The sequence below is a fragment of the Phytophthora infestans genome, genomic scaffold (assembly GCF_000142945.1).
Source record: "Phytophthora infestans T30-4 supercont1.10 genomic scaffold, whole genome shotgun sequence".
In the NCBI taxonomy this organism is placed as follows: Eukaryota; Oomycota; class Peronosporomycetes; order Peronosporales; family Peronosporaceae; genus Phytophthora; species Phytophthora infestans.
Genome location: NW_003303749.1, coordinates 2388879 through 2405064, shown reverse-complemented (window position 1 = coordinate 2405064; position 16186 = coordinate 2388879). Strand labels below are relative to the sequence as shown.

Genomic DNA, 16186 nt, shown 5'->3' with positions numbered 1-16186 from the left:
TTTCTCGGCCAACGATCCTCAACCCGGCGTCACGAGCAACGATACATGTACAGCGGGTGTGAGGCGGTTTACATGGATAAATAGCACCTTGTGGGTTGGGTGTGCACAATGGAAACAGTGACTGGACAGACCCTGACTCTAGCCAGATGCTTTGCAGACTCAGCGCGGAGCTCAATTGGCGATGGTGCGAGGAAAGTCTCCATTATTATTTGATTGGCAGCCAGCGTTGAACACTCGCCGACGCCCGTGTTGCGTTAGGTACATTTCCGAGTACTACTGGACACCACACCTACTGCATTCAGCGAACGCGTTCTGCGTGGCGACTTTGTCCCGAATTGTGAATGGATGATTCGACTCACTACGACTGGACTCTTACGTATGTGATTGTGTTGGCAGTGGCCACAGCCACAACGGGTACGACGTTGCTGCTCTCTTTCAAGCACATTAAGGTCGGCGACTCGGCTGTGCAGTACATCACGTACTCAGTGAGTCGCCTGTACTTCATCTACTCGTTTGCGCGGCTGCTGCTTTACGTGGGTGTATTCAGTAATTTTGACGGATTGCGGGACACTCTGGACGCACTGGATGATGGAGAATTAATGGGAGCGCGTGCAATTTATTCAGACGGCAAGGAGTTCAAAGCTCTAGCTGTTGCGGTCACCATGATCGGAGACTGTGCCCTACTGTGTACGGCATTTTTCATCACAACGTTGGCCTACGAAATGAAGCGCCTGATTATCAAGTCCATGGACCGCGGACCCAAACGCGAGCGTGCCATCATTAGCCAGTACCGGCTCCGTGCGTCGGTTATGACGGTAATTTTCGCTATATTGATGGCGGTATCTGCCCTCCTGCCATCGGCCAAATCGAAGGTGTTGCAAACTGCTGCCTTTTGGTTTGAACTGGTCTTCATCTGGGTTTCTGTACTGTACCCTTTGTACGCTACAATATGGATCTCACGCCAAAAACGCGCTCGAAGTGCGGTGGACTCAGCGTCACTATTGCTCCACCAACGCATCAAGACGTTCGTTATCGTTTACTGTGTACTGGCGTTCCCTTCCTGTGTAGTGGAGGTACTGCTTCGCCTTATCGATGACCTCGCGATGGAATGGGTCGGTCTGACTCGGATTCTCTTCTACCTGTCCGGGGCAGGCACAGCATTTGCCATCGGTATCAGTGTTACGTGCTGCTATCGTGCTTTGCGTCCTCTGATGCCTTCCTCGGTGTACGAACAGCTTCTGGAAGGTGGCTATTTTCAGGATGATCTGGAGATGGACGTGATCGTGGAAGCTCCTACCCGTCGACCGGTCTTCGTGGTCACCGACATTGAAGGCTCCAGTCGACTTTGGGCCGACAACCCGCAGGCCATGGCCGATGCGCAATCAATTCATGACGACTTGTTACGTCAACAACTGCCTCGATTTCGAGGCTACGAGATCACAACGGCGGGTGATTCCTTTCAGCTAGCGTTCCATTGTGTCCGGGACGCCATCGGCTGGTGTGTCAGCGTACAAGAGAAGCTGCTGAAGGCGCCGTGGCCGTCAGCGTTGCTCAAATACGACAACGCAGCGCGAGTGTACGATATCTGGACGCGACTTCTTTTCAACGGACTTCGAGTGCGCATGGCAATCCACGACGGCGACGAACGGTTGGTGTGCTCGAGGCATCCGACCACAGGCAAGATGACCTATCTGGGACTCAGCGAGATGATGGCGCGCGAGATGAGCGAGATGGGGCAAGGCGGACAGATCGTCATGAGCGAATCGGCTCTTGCAGTCTACAAGGACGAGCTGCTGCAGACGTCGCCAAGTGGTGGAACGGCCGAAGAGAAGCTCAAAGTGCAGCCGTTCCCGACAAAGTTCGAGCAGCCGGAATGGGGAATTTCGCTCCAAATGCACGAGGTGGTGTCCACTCGAATAGGAGACCGCTTCCACTCTCGATATAGCGAGAGACTGCGGTTCCTGCCGCACTTCTGGAGTGACGATGCGTCCACACGCACCCGTCGCGACAAAACAGACAGGACATGTCCACCCAGGTCGTGTTGAAGAGGTATTGCATATCACTAACGTACATTACTACAGAGTAAACTGGATTATTACTAAACAAAGCTTCTCGAAAAAATTGAATTATTTTATCCCTAACAGAAAAAGGTTTGTTTTCAGTTCTTGTAAATTCCACTAACTTTTCTGTACTTAACCTATTCTACGTGTCGACGTATCGCTACCATGCGGCCATCCCTCTACGCTACGTCGGACTATCGAATTCCTTCCGCCCGGTATCAAGCTTATCAATTTGTCTCTGTGTGCACCGCTACTGACCTTTTGCAAGTTTGATGCGGCGTCGGGACAGCGACTTAATGTCGCTGGTGCGTCCGCCGCGTTCCTCGCGTCTCAGTTACAGCTACAGCCAATGCAGCAGTCGCAGTCGTAGCGGCAGCATGGAGAGCGACGTGCGTTGGTCGGAACGGGCTTCCAGTATCGCCCCCAGTGACTTCGACGGCTCTGAACTTCTGGACGTGGATGATTTACAGCTGCTACAGCATCAGAACGCTAGTGACGGACGGGAGACTGTGCGCGTCACGGTCCGGTTCCGTCCGTTGCTGCCTAAGGAGAAGAGCAGTCGGTCTGCATGTACTGTGCACGCAGAGACCGGTACCGTCGAGGCAGCGTCAGTATCGGGACAGAATGCTCGACGTAGAGGCGTCTACGCCTTTTGATGAGGTGTACGACGCACAGCACTCTACTAGAGCCATTTATGACGGACTGGCGAGGTCTATCGCTCGCTCGGCGTTGGACGGAATCCACGGGTCCATTTTTGCCTACGGACAGACCAGTAGTGGCAAAACGTATACAATGCAGGGTACAGGACTGAGAAACAGGAGACTGACGCTCGTACAGGAGAAAAACGTCGAGACAGAGGAGGATAGAAGACCCGAAGACAGCGACGGACTGGTGCAGCTGGCAGTCAAAGATTTATTTGACGAGATGGCGAGACGATCGGATGTCGAGTACCTCGTGAGAGTGTCATACTTGGAAGTATACAATGAGACTGTCAAGGACTTATTGGCAGCTGGATCTACTACAGCTACGGGCAAGAGGAGAGACTCGACTGTGCATATTCGCGAACATCCGGTCACTGGAGTGTTTACGGACAACTCGGAGCGTGTGGTCACGGACGCGCGTGGAGTGCTACAGGCGCTACGTGATGGCGAGAAGCAGCGAGCAGTGGGCGTCACTCGTATGAACGAGCGGAGTAGTCGATCTCACTCGATTTTCAGAGTAGTTATCGAGTCCAAGACGCGTCTGGAGGCTTCTGTGTTGACTGAAGATGACGCAGACGTCGAACGTGTACGTGTGGGATGTCTGAACTTTGTGGACTTGGCAGGATCGGAAAGCGCTCGAGCTGTTAGCTCTGGCGGCAAACGACTGACAACTGAGAGTGGCAACATCAACAGAAGCCTGTTGGCTCTCTCGAGGGTTGTGGTGGCACTCGGTAGTGGCAAGACCAACCAGGACCACATCAACTTCCGTGACAGTAAGCTCACCCGTATCTTACAGCCGTCATTAAGTGGTGCTGCACGTGTGCTCTTTGTCTGCTGTGCGTCGCCTGCACCTACTTACATCGAGGATACGCGTAGTACGCTCAAGTTCGCGAGCCGTGCGAAGCGGATCAAGGTGAACGCGTCGGTAAATGAAGTCGTTGACCAACGTTCTCGTGCGTTGATGGAGCTAGCTCGAGAGAATCAGGTCTTATGGCAGCAGTTGGAGGCCTTAGCGTCTGCCAGTCGTGACGAAATGGACGTGATGGAGGAACACGCAGCTCGGCTGCGTATGCGAATTATCTCTCTGGAAGCTGCCGCTGCTGCCCTCGGCTGGACTTCATCCGTAGTGATAGCTGCGGCTTCAGACAAGAGTCGAGAAGACAGACAACCGGAAGTGACAGGCCTGGAAGGAGCAAACTCGCCGACCGACTCGGACATCCAGGGACTGGAATTGGACCCTTCTGACGACGACACGGAGGTGGACAGCCAGCTCGACTCGCCCACGGGATTTCCGCTCCTGATGGCTAATGCTGCATGCTCAACGTGTGAAACTCTTGATGACGCGCTGGAGATCGCCAAGACACGGGAACTGGAGTCTTCACTGCGTATCGAACAGCTTGAGGAAAAAGTTGCTCATCTGCAGCGTCAGTATGAACAAGAGAGCAGCAAGTCTACTGCTACTGAAACCGAAGACTCAGTTGATGCTCAGCAGTGTCTTTTGGACGTCGAGGAGGACGAAGCAGATGAGACCGAGGCGCTCTCGGGCAGCGAAGATGGCGTCAGCAGTATAACGCATGCTACAAGTCTCAGCGTGGCAAGTGCTGCACTCTTGACGATGGTAGTGGACGCTTTGAAGAAACGCAGCCCGTCGGAAGCTCTCGTGATTGTGCTGATTGCATTTATCTGCATGGCAGTCATGATGGCCAGCTTCGCTTGGACCATTGCGGCAGCTACGCTTTGAGACGCGCCGCTGACATTTTTTGTTGACAAGTCATTTACTTTATTTCGTTATTATTAAAAGCGCTACGAGTCATCGGAAGCTCCGAGCCCAATTAACTCACAATTTCAGCACGATGTCGTTCTTTACATGAAATTACTCTGAGCCAGATGATTTTTTTCCTGAGTATAATAAACCTAAACATAATCAATTTGATCTTCATTTGTGTGACGGACCATTCGTGAATCCTCTTCGCAGCACACAAGTCTTTCTTTCTACCGGCGTTGTAAGATGCGGAGTTTTCAGTGCGTTCAACGGGTTGTGGCTCCAGGAAAACCAACTCGACGAGGACTTTTACTGGCGCTGCTTGGGATGGTGACTTTTGCGCTTTGGATGCCGTGGCTTAGCCCTCCATCAAGCAGTCTTTTTCACTTGGAGGAAGAGCCCAAACTGGCTGGGAATAGTGACGTGCATCCTGATGCACTGGTGACGAGTGTCTTGCATCCAGACACCCCTGAACAAGCTCCACTAAACACATTGGTGCCGTTCACTGTTAAGACGACGACACACCAGATGAGCGAGTATGAAGAAATTTTCCCGCAACATGGCAAGAGCGAACCGGGCCAGCATTATCGAGTCGAAAACACTGCAATTCTAGTGGGGCCCGGCAACACAGACAACAACTCAGTGCTGATCGTCTGCGTTCTTAACGACGCGAAATCTTGGGGGCGGAACCGTAACATGGAGGACTTTTTCAAGATTATCGGATCTTTCGATTACACAAAATCGAAAATTTCGATCACTCTGCTCACCTCATCAATGACCGAGTTCAACAAAGCGAAACAGCTCTTCGGTCTCTACATCGAGCACTACCCAAGGTTGTCTGTTATTTTCCGCAACGATCTCTCTCCTGTTGGAATCACTCGCGAGAACCGCCACCAACATTCGCTCCAGGCCAGCCGGCGACGTATGCTCGCTCGATACCGAAACTACGCGCTACTCTCTACGATGGAGTCATGGCACCAGCACGTGGTTTGGGTGGATGCAGACATCACCGGGATTCCCACAGGATTACTGCGGAAAATGGTACAGTCCGATCGAGACATCTTGGAGCCCATGTGCGTACGCAAGATCAGAGGCCAATGGCTTAACTATGATAAAAACGCGTGGGTTGGCCACCGAAAAGTACGAGCTACTGACGACAAGAATTTCGTTCCTGGTCCATTGAACGCTCGATCCTTCCACAACCTTCCGGACAAATCCAAGACATTTGTACCGCTGGATTCAGTAGGAGGGACGATGCTTTACGTGCGTGCTGATATTCATCGGCAAGGCGTGATGTTTCCTGTTCACTACGTCATTGGTAGTGAGTGGGGTCGAGAAGGATATGATGGTATCGAAACCGAAGGCTTATGCTATAGCGCTCATTTTTTGGGTTACAAGTGCTGGGGTATGCCTCATGACGCGATCCAGCATGCCTTGTAGTTGATCATGTATTTCGTTCGTCATGATTCGGTACTTTAATCGTGTTTCAATACTTATCGTTTACCTGCAATCAACCGAAACGTTTTTTTTTAATCCCGGGTAGGAAGAACACTGGATAAAAATAGATAAAGATAATTATTTTTCGACCAACAGTACCGCATCCCAGACTGGCATACTGTCGACAATTTAAGACCAAGCACTACAGCACCACTGTTTCTCAGCCTCAATATATTTTTGCACTACCGGGCTAATTAAATGAAGCAAACTTCTTGTGTGACGTTCAAAATACTAAACCTAGCCGCTATAGCCACGACACCAGATCGTTTCCTTAGGCGTGTTCGACGTACTTGGGTATATCCACGGCTATTGCAGGCAAAGCTAGATATGCGATAATGTAAAATATAAATATTTGTGGATGGGTGCGGAGTCAGTCACATTATAAGACGTACTACTAAGTACTTAGTAGTAGTAAGAAACAAGCCACTAGCTTAGCTGCTAATACTTCACTGGCGCCCCCAGTCGTTGCAGTACTACCGTATTCCGGAAATGTGACTACCGAACCGTAAAATATTTTGTGTTTTCCTTCAGCACGTTGGCATGTTTCTTGGGGATGCAAATAGAAAGCTGGTATTGATCGCTTGTGCTCGTGTTGCGGGTGAGGAGTGGTGGGTGTTTTCGACGAAGTAAAATCGGAAATGACTACTTTGCTAAGCTACCTAGGCCCGGAGAAGCCCGTGTCGACTTCGGTAGCGAGGACGTCTGTCCGTTGCGGTTGGTTGGTGGCAGACTCTGGATAGCGTACATCCCAATTCCTCGTGCTCCGAAAACCAGCTCTCGGCTGTAGCCGACAGATACCCATTTTGTTTGCTGCGTTCTTGGGTTCTGCAAGAAAAAATGCATCTTATTACACAACATCCTGGGCTGCCTCTCGTCGATCAGCTTCGACACCCTTCACGGGTCCTGCCTTACTGCCGTAACCAAGAACGACCGCTTTTTCCCCGCTGTGATAACTTTCTCCTTTTGCCTGCCCTTCCTTTTTATTATAATAATAATGTAACACGAAGTTTATAGCTACAGTACTCTATAAACTAGAGTGACGAAGGACCGTCTAGATATCCGTAACGAATCGTGTTTAGTAGCCCTGTCAATAATGGAAATGGGTTCCGTGTGCGGCATAAGAAGCTACATGTACACGTACTATTAATATGCCAAAGCAAGTTAGTATACAAGATTCGTCACGGATTATGCATTGTATCCAATCAACAGATTTGATCACTTGGCTTTCGCTACACTCACTATAAATTTGACGCACCAACACACAAGATATTCGCCCTCTCTGCCTACTAAACTATGCAACCCTTCCTGTTCGACAAACGACTTGTTGGGAGAGGAAAACAGAATCGTCGATTGGTTCGTCTTGGCTCTTGTTGGTATGTTGACACTCATCATTTGGGCTCCCTGGTTTATCACTTCAACACACAATATCTTTGAGCTGGATAAAGAGCAGCAACCACATTTAAACAGTGTTTTAGCCTCAGAAACACCCGTACCAAGCGTATTGCGCTCAGACGCACCCGTGAAGAGCGTCGTGGATGCATACACCCCCGTGACCAGCGTCTTGCATTAAGACACGCCTGATCTAGCCCCACTCAACTCGATAGTCCCGTCCTCCGTCACTATGTCTAGAAGCACATTCAACGAATACGAGGACGTGTTCCCACAACATGGCAAGACCGAACCAGGCCAGCATTATCGAATTGAAAACACGGCGATTCTGATGCAGCCTGGCAGCAGAGACAAAGACTCCGTTTTGATTCTCTGCGTGTTCAACGACGCGGAATCGTGGAAGCGGAACCGCAATATGGAGGACTTCTTTAAGCTTATCACCCCATTCGAATACCCGAAATCCAAAATCTCGATTACGCTTCTGACTTCATCAATGCCCGAGTTCAACAAAGCGAAGCAGCTCTTTGGTCACTACATCGAGCAATATGCAAGGCTATCCGTCATCTTCCGCAACGATTTCTATTCAGGAGGATTGACACGATTAAATCGACACGAAAACTCCCTTCAAGCCAACCGGCGACGAATGCTCGCTCGGTACCGAAACTTCGCGCTACTATCTACGATGGAGTCATGGCACCAGCACGTGGTGTCAGTGTTGGCAGTGAGTGTTTATACGTCTTTAAAAAAACACGTGTAATAACGCCTCAAAATACAGTTTATACGGTAACTACGGTTTATACGGTCTCAAAAGACACGGTACAGTGTACCAGTGCGCTTACAGACTGTATCTTAGAATCTCGAATAATAGCCCGTTGGGACAAGGCAATGCCTTCAGCATGCCTTAGGTATGCTGAGGTTTTTGCTACTTCAATGCTGTCGAGTCGACAGCTTCGAAAATTCGGCATTGCCAGTGGCAATCTGCTAGTCGGCCGCAGACTGTGCCACAGAACTCACTTTGCAATTAGAGATCCAGAGTCAAGTCGTTCTCGTCAAATCTAAGGCTAAGGTCTAGTCGTCTCAACGGAGACTTAACGGTACACAATACGTATTCTGTAATAACCTCAGTTGTGCGCTTAACCGAAGCGTATGATGTGTGTTTTGTTTTTGCAGAGCAAGCGCACCATGGGTCGACCACCAAGTGCATCTCGGACCCATTTCGTTAAAGTTTCCGGCGTGAAGGCTAATAAGAGTCACTATTTCGTTCGCTGCAAGCACTGTCTCGCTGCCCATGCAGCTCGATCAAAAGCGCGCACGCTTCAAACTCCAACCAGCCGCGAGCCGGATTCCTCTTTGCCAGACACGATGGTTGGGAGAGTCGAGAATTTCAGGAGACACCTTTTGCACTACCATGATATCGTTGAGGAAGATGGTCCATCAGGAATACGACCTTTTCCACCGCCTCCACTAACCATGACCACGCTGCATCAGCGTCGGAAAGGATGATAGCGATCAACAACGCCACACCTCCCTCTCTAACGATGAGTCGCTTTCAACTACGTACCTCCGCATGTATCCCCCCCAGCAACAGCACCAGTTAAAACGCTTTTTGCTGGAGTTTCAAGTGTCACTGGCGTTACCGGACTCCTACATTGAGCATCCCGCGACAAAACGACTCTTTCAGTTTCTGGATCCCCGGTGTATTGGCTCAATACCCTCTCGACGTGTTCTTGGCGGACGTATCTTGGAATTTTTCGCTAGGGAATTCTTGGAGCTAAGTGCTGCCGCGTTACGCAAACTTCAGGAGTCCACTGGAGGGCGTGTTAATTTCCTCAGTGATGTTTGGCAAAATATTGCTAAGACGCATTTGCTTGGTGTGCACCTTTCTCTATTTGGGAAAATATATATTCAGGGCATGCACGGGGTCGGGTCTGAGCATGACGGTGTCGCAATAGCTCGACAAATGGAGGAACTAATTATAAAGATGAATCGGGAGGGGTGGAATATCGGTGCCGTCATAACGGACAACGCTGGGCAGTGCGCTCGAGCGCGTCGGATCTTGGCTCTGCAGTGGCCAAACATTCATTTCGGCAAATGCTTCGCACACGATATCAACAATCTTGTCAAGGCTGTCTTGAGAAAAACCGGTTTTTACGCAGTTGCAGACGAAGCGTCCGCTGCAGTCAAGTCCCTAAACAGCTCGACATCCAAGTGGCTACCACGAGTCAACGAGGTCATTGCTAGCACTTACGAGCTTCGAGGTGACAAGCCTCTTGCATTGCTCACACTTTGCGACACCCGATGGAACTCAATGCAAGGCTGTTTTGCGTCTTTACTTCGTGTCAAGACCGCGTTAAAGCAATTTGTGGTGAGGTACCAGAATTACAAAGACCTCCCACGCGCTGTTCGTGTATTCAGAAATGATACCTTTTGGAGCTCGCTGGAGGATGCTGAATTGACGATACGACCCCTTTGTAATGCTTCATACATTCTTCAGCGCGATGAAAAACTCTAGTGGATGTGGTATTGTGCTACCGTGATATTTTCGACGGGTTCGTCTCAAGCTCGCACGCGGATGAACTAGTTCAGCTTGTGAAAGAACGCTGGCAAGATTGCGAACAGCCGCTATTTATGCTGGCGCGGTTCTTACACCCTTCCCACGTTCATACCGCTAGAGCCCTGCCTCGCACAGCTATTTCATCGGTCACAGCAGCATGCAACTTTGCGGTACTGTATTTCCAGCGTTTTTTTCCGTGTCGCAGTCTGGGTCGACTTCGGGACCAAATGAGCCGGTGGTGTAACCGTGAGCTGTATGTCGAAGATGACGAACAGTTTTCAATCAGTGACTTTGGTGGGGATGCCGCAAGCTACTGGAAGTATGCCAGGGATTTAAGAGCAGGTACAAACCTGCCTGATCTTGCAATTGCTGTGCTGTCAATCGCTGCAAATACAGCGACTTGCGAGCGGTATTTCAGTGAGGTCGGGCGAGTTCATACAGCAACGCGAAATTGCCTCAAACCTGATAAAGCAAACAAGTCTGCAGCAGATCGTTTCCGTGAAGAATCAACCAAGGCTGAATGTCATGATATCGATGATGAGCGTACGGAAGAAGATAGTGAAGGCAACAAATACGATAGCCGCATCATCAAGCCTGACGAGCGTCCTTTTCGAAGCGAAAGTTTGGCTTATGATCCCACAGCATTGGATATGTCAGTAAGTGAAGTTTCAGTTCGCTCCAATGAAACTTCAAGTCGCCATCTCTCCACGAACATCTCTTCGACTGCTCCAACCCATTACGGTGCCCGTACGCCAAGCCGTCCACCCATCCCAAGTTATCCACATAATTGCTTATCGAGCATGCCGGATTCTCTAACAATGAGCGAAGATCTACCTGGTCAGCTGAACCCGAGCCGAAGGTTGAACTTTTCGAGGGCTGGCATCAGATGCAAGACGATGCGGCTTTTGTAGCACCTGTCGATGGAGAGCGAGCCAATCTCAATTCGCCACATTCTCTTGAGTACTCCAGCAATATGTTAGCCAACAATGACATCCTTGCACATTGGCGATGGTTATTTGATAAAATATCAGACACTTTATCAATAGATGGCACCTCTGCGATCGATGGACGTCAAGCTATCGACGGCGCCGTACAAGAATCTCGCATGTTTGGAGAATATGTCGATAATGACCAACCTGACGTAGTGATGGATGGCGAGGATGACTCTATTCGACTCCGTGGACGACCCATTCCACCTTGCAATGATCCACAATTTCCCCAAGAAAAAACACTGGCAGGTATGCGAGGCAAGAAGGCAACCCTGAAAGAATTTTTTTATCTACCGAGCGTGACACCTGCGTAGCTCAAAACCGCCATCGTTTTGAGATGCTGTGCTAGCTGTGCTGACGTTGGCGACTTGGCTATGCGCTTCCACATCCAAGCTTCTCAGTTGGTAAGCCAGTGGCGACTCGAAACAGCATTCCGGGAAGGGTCCACATCTCCATTACATGAGTCTTCGGTTTGTAGGTATTTTCAGGGCTTTGATGATAAACCTCATACAACATGCTATCGAGATAGTTAGCATGCACTCGTTCTTATTGTTGTTTCAGCTAATGAGAAGCACCGTGTTTGCCAAAGAGGATCGGAATTGTGAGCTCTTTTTTTCATGTAGGTGATCACTGCTAGCGCGCCCGGGTTACGCATTCATTAAGTTTGATACGGGGGTGTGTGATCGTCATCGTGCTGTTTTCACGATGAAAGCATCTACCGTTAGTACAGTAAACGAGCAATGCTTAATTAGAAAAGCTAAAGTGTAATAAAACGAATACTTTAAGTATTTAAGTAGGCCTGGCTGACGTTTCCTCAAATGCTGCTTGTAAACTAAGGCTCAATTTGATAAGCAAATGGTCCAAGAAAGTCTGCAACGTCACAATCATCGTAGTACCACCATGGGGGTGGCATCCCACATGCGTAACGACAGCGAGTCATATCCAGAAGAGCACGGCTCCGCAGATGTTCCACGAGAGCTCCAGTGTCAACAGGTAATTGCCCGCCTTGCGGTAGCTCAGTCGAAGAGTTTTGGCTGTCGTTCCATGTCGCAATCATAGAAAAATCATTGATTATACAGGCTTCTGTTCTTTGGCTTCTGCAAGATGGTCGTCCAATTTCTTTGGCATCTCGGTGAAAATGTCAATTAGGTGCAAATTGTGCTTGGTTTGTCAGAAGACGTCGTCTCTGATGTGTCACATGCTCGGTAACGTCTTGACCACATGCCACACGGAACCACGAGCCCATTTCAAACACCATCAGCTCAGTGCTTTAGTCAGTGAAGAATTTCAAGTCCTCGTAACGCGTCCTGCCACAGTGCAGCATCTTAGCGGCCATGTTGACGTCCACCACTTGGCCGGTCACACACCGGCTTGTCATCGACCGTGGCATACACCAGTTCCATAGTCGATGGTATTGCAAAACCTGAGACAATGATATTGGTACTGGACGCTCCTCTATACCAATATAGACTTTGTTTTTCTCGTCATGCGAGTATATTGCTATAATCCATACGCCGCGCGGTCGAGACGATGCTGGTTTCCGCAGAACTTAGCAGAAGCTGCAACGTTGTAAGCATACAACTCACCGCCATCACATCGTGTACGTGGTTCTTGGGTAGCCTTGTGTCGAAAACCGGTCGATCCAAGTAAAAACAATCATCGTTCAGAAACACCAACTTGATACGCTTGGCAATACGTCACTCGTTGGTGGATCTTGACGAAGCATTTGCGTCAAAGACCTTCTCGATGCTCATCATGACCACAGCTCTGCTTCGAAAGCGCCTTTTTCAGCGTATCTACTTAAAGCCCAGCTCGCCAAGGCTGCTCGCTCCTTTCGTCAGAATAATCTGGACACCACAGTCACGCCGATCACCCGTACAGGTCAATGGAGCACCGAAGGACGTCGTCACAGCTCAATATCATTTGCCTGGCCATCATAAAATACTGCAGATCTTGGCCCCCGCGCCGCATGATCAAGGCACCTCTAGCTAACCCATTCTCAATAGAAGTCCCGTGGGTGAGATGAGGAAAAAAACGCCACCTTTATAAAATCAAGTCAAAACGATTCTCGTATTTACGCGCAGCCTCTTCGTAAATACTGTTTATACACCAGTAAAAAGTGTTTTAACAGTATATACGTCACATGTGTCTTTAATCAGACAGTTTTTACCAGCACTGGTGGTGTGGGTGGATGCAGACATCACCGTTATTCCCACTTTAATGTGGCCAATCAGAAGCCGCCAAACGCTGAGTGGGAAAAGAAGCCGTGCATCCTTAGTTATCAATTACACGACTTGACAACCAGTAATTTGCGTACATTATCTAGTACTGGTCTCACTTCTCAAAGCCGCAGATGAGTCCAACGCAACGAAAACGCCAAAAGGGGAGGCCTCGCCTACCTGGTGGCAAGGGCCGCCAAGCACCAACGAACACCATTACGGCGTACACCGCTTCTCACAAGCTGAGGGTACTAGAGTATCTAGACAAGAACGGTAGTATTGCGTCCGCAATTCACAAGTTCTACCCTGATTTACCAGCTAGCAAATTTAATTGCCGCCGTATCCTCATTTATTCATGGCGTCGATCTCTTCACAAGATCGTCGCTGCGTGTACAGTCCCTAAAGAAGCCAAGAAGATGAAGGCACGTTCAAGCTGAAACCTCCAGATCGAGCTCTACTATGTGAGTGGGTTCAAGAGGCATGGGGAGATGTGACCGCCTCGACGATACGCGCCGGATTTCGCCACTGTGGCCTAGTGCAGCATGATGAAGATGTCTTCGACGCACCAAGACGTGTAGAGGCCTTACAAGAGATATTTCAAGCTACGGTACATTCCGATTTGATCGACACTAGTGTAGAGCAGTTTACGCTAGACGACGACTTTGATGATTTTTTTCGTGAGCTTGCTCAAATTTAAATAGACTGTTTGTTCGACGATACCGATAGCCGGGACACGCAATTTCTGGTCTCTGCACTGCAGATTGGGAGTAATGCATAACTAAGGTAATTCGGTACTCAAGTATTTATACAATATGGAAGTGGCCTAATTTAAAATGATGTCAGCCGCTGTAGTATCGCTGTCCTTGTGAGTTTTGACGTGTATAGCGTGACGGCGGAGTTCAGTTTTCTTTTAGACAATAAAGAGCATTGTTTTGCTCTTGAGGGGATCTAAAGTGAGTCGTGTGGAATACTTTTCCTACAGTGCGACGCTTTGACCGACACACTCTCCTTTCTTCTAAAGCAGATTTTTGCAATGATATAACTAATAGCCGTGTTTCGATGTTCCGTTATTTATTGGCGTGCGAAAAGTGCAATTTAACATATGGTTAGCTAGTATCAGTTTTTTTACGCGGTCTCATATGCGATCATAAGTCGGATTGCTGATATTAAATTGACTCATATCAAAGCAACTTTTCAGCGTTTCGATGTCAAGTTCCTATATTTATCGCTTGCTAGAGCTGCAATAGCCCCGCAGAAAACAGTGGTGCTAATCTACATGAAATGTACCCGCATAAAACTCGTACTAGGGTTGGTATTCTATCTAGAAAAGGATGTATGTGATGCAGAATAAAACCATGCATCTTAACAGCAGGAATGTGTCATTTAAGAATATGCAATATAGCAATATAAGCAAAATGCCTCACGAAGTATGTTGTTGCCGTATAGACAGTGCTGGTACGCGCTAATTAACCCTTTCGTGGTCAAACGCGGCCTTTTGCCGCGCTCTACAAAATCCACACCTTGTTTTGTTTGTGCCAATCAGATCTTCGGATTACGGCTTCTGATAGATCCTTTCTGTGCTGACTGGCGAAACTGAGTTGTGAATATCGCGAGAGCGCGTATCTTTTTCGGCCAGCCTAGCGTCATATTTGCGGTTCGGCTGGTAGCCGCATGAAACGCAAGGAAAAAACGTGTTGTAAACAAGGCTAGCAGATCCTAAAACCTATCATAAAAATTTGGCAGAGGCTTCAGCCCCAGAGCCATTAATCGTGCTGGTATCAACTATAGTATTCCTAGGTTAGATGCATGACTTCTCTCTCAGTATTTGTTTTGCTATGCGGACCAGCTTCACCGACGCACAAGACAAACGAATTGTAGCGCTTGCACTCGAGTATGAATCCCAACACAAGCGAGTAGAGTGGAAGGAGGTGGCGCGGGCCATGAGGAGTAAACATTCTGTCCAAGCGTTTGAGAACCGGCTGCGTGCTCTGAAGCGCACGTATGGACGTGATCTATCAAGATTTCCACCGTGTTTTTTCTCCACGTCGACGCCAACATTCTCTCACAAGCAGCGTCTTCGTCTTCTGGAACCGAGCTAAGCTGAAAGCGCTATCCGCGATATCTTCAGCAACGTTTCGGCCGCGGACGTTCGTCAACAAGCGGGAAAGACGGATGAGAACGCAGGTGAGATGCTGCCTGCCGCTATATCAAGCGTGATTCAAATGATTGGAGCTGTGCATCGAGACGACGTCTTTCTTAAAATTGGTGCTGGCCTGGGGAATGTTGCGGCGCAGTTTGCGATTCAGACGATTGCACGCCGATGCTTGGGAATCGAGAAAGGACCGGAGGTTTTTCTTCGAGGTGTTCATTGTTTGCGAGAGCATACACCAAGGCTACTATTACTCCACAAAGTGTTTTTGAGCCAAGGAGACGTTCTTGATACGCCACTTTCGTCGCGTTTACCATTTCAGCGTGCATCAATAGTTTTTCTAAACGATTTCCTGTTTGATGAATTAGCAAAGCTGGCCGTACAAGAGCAGCTGTATATGATGCCGAGAGTACATTTGATCGTTTCTACGTCTCGCTTTTGTCCTCGCCATCGCGATTCCTGCCGAAGAAGATTTTGCTCCAAGTGGAGGCTCGCGAAAATCACGTATGGACGGGGTAGCTGGAAGTCTCCTCCAATCCCAATTTACATGTACACGACTGTCCAGTGACTGGAGATTATAGTGCGTTGATGCTGAGACGGTCATTGAGGCAAGTATCACGGGGACAAGGCAGGCAAGTGGCCGAAGCCGAGCGAGGACGTGGTCTTCTTCATGATGTCGGTCAAGTCTTGTTGTCCAGTGCCTTGCCTTCAACAAGGCACTGGACAACAAGGGCAAGGACAATTTCCTGTCGCACCTAGCCTAGCACGAGAAGAAGGTGTCCTATGGCAGCTCGTACGTGAGCCCGATTTCTGCGAACGTGGGCAACGTGTATGCCAAGCTGCCACCCGCGGGCGTGGACCCCGCG

The 16186-nt window shown here is 49.1% G+C and overlaps 4 protein-coding genes across 4 annotated transcripts; all 4 read left to right on the top strand.

The window, feature by feature from the left end:
* Positions 1–341: 341 nt before the first annotated feature.
* PITG_07126 (adenylate cyclase, putative) lies at positions 342–2045 on the top strand (the record flags this gene model as incomplete). Its single annotated transcript, XM_002905042.1, has 1 exon — positions 342–2045. The coding sequence occupies one exon, from the start codon at positions 342–344 to the stop codon at positions 2043–2045; it is 1704 nt and encodes a 567-aa protein (XP_002905088.1).
* Positions 2046–2332: 287 nt separating this feature from the next.
* Positions 2333–4502, top strand: PITG_07125 (kinesin-like protein; the record flags this gene model as incomplete). The annotated part of the gene is made up of 3 exons (XM_002905041.1): positions 2333–2656; positions 2721–4169; positions 4254–4502. The coding sequence occupies 3 exons, from the start codon at positions 2333–2335 to the stop codon at positions 4500–4502; spliced, it is 2022 nt and encodes a 673-aa protein (XP_002905087.1).
* A 945-nt stretch (positions 4503–5447) lies between these two features.
* On the top strand, positions 5448–5989 carry PITG_07124 (uncharacterized protein; the record flags this gene model as incomplete). The annotated part of the gene is made up of 2 exons (XM_002905040.1): positions 5448–5510; positions 5571–5989. 2 exons carry the CDS (start codon positions 5448–5450, stop codon positions 5961–5963), a joined length of 456 nt encoding a protein of 151 aa, XP_002905086.1.
* Positions 5990–15006: 9017 nt separating this feature from the next.
* Positions 15007–15888, top strand: PITG_07123 (histone methylation protein, putative; the record flags this gene model as incomplete). The annotated part of the gene is made up of 2 exons (XM_002905039.1): positions 15007–15202; positions 15272–15888. 2 exons carry the CDS (start codon positions 15007–15009, stop codon positions 15886–15888), a joined length of 813 nt encoding a protein of 270 aa, XP_002905085.1.
* Between the last annotated feature and the right edge of the window lie 298 nt (positions 15889–16186).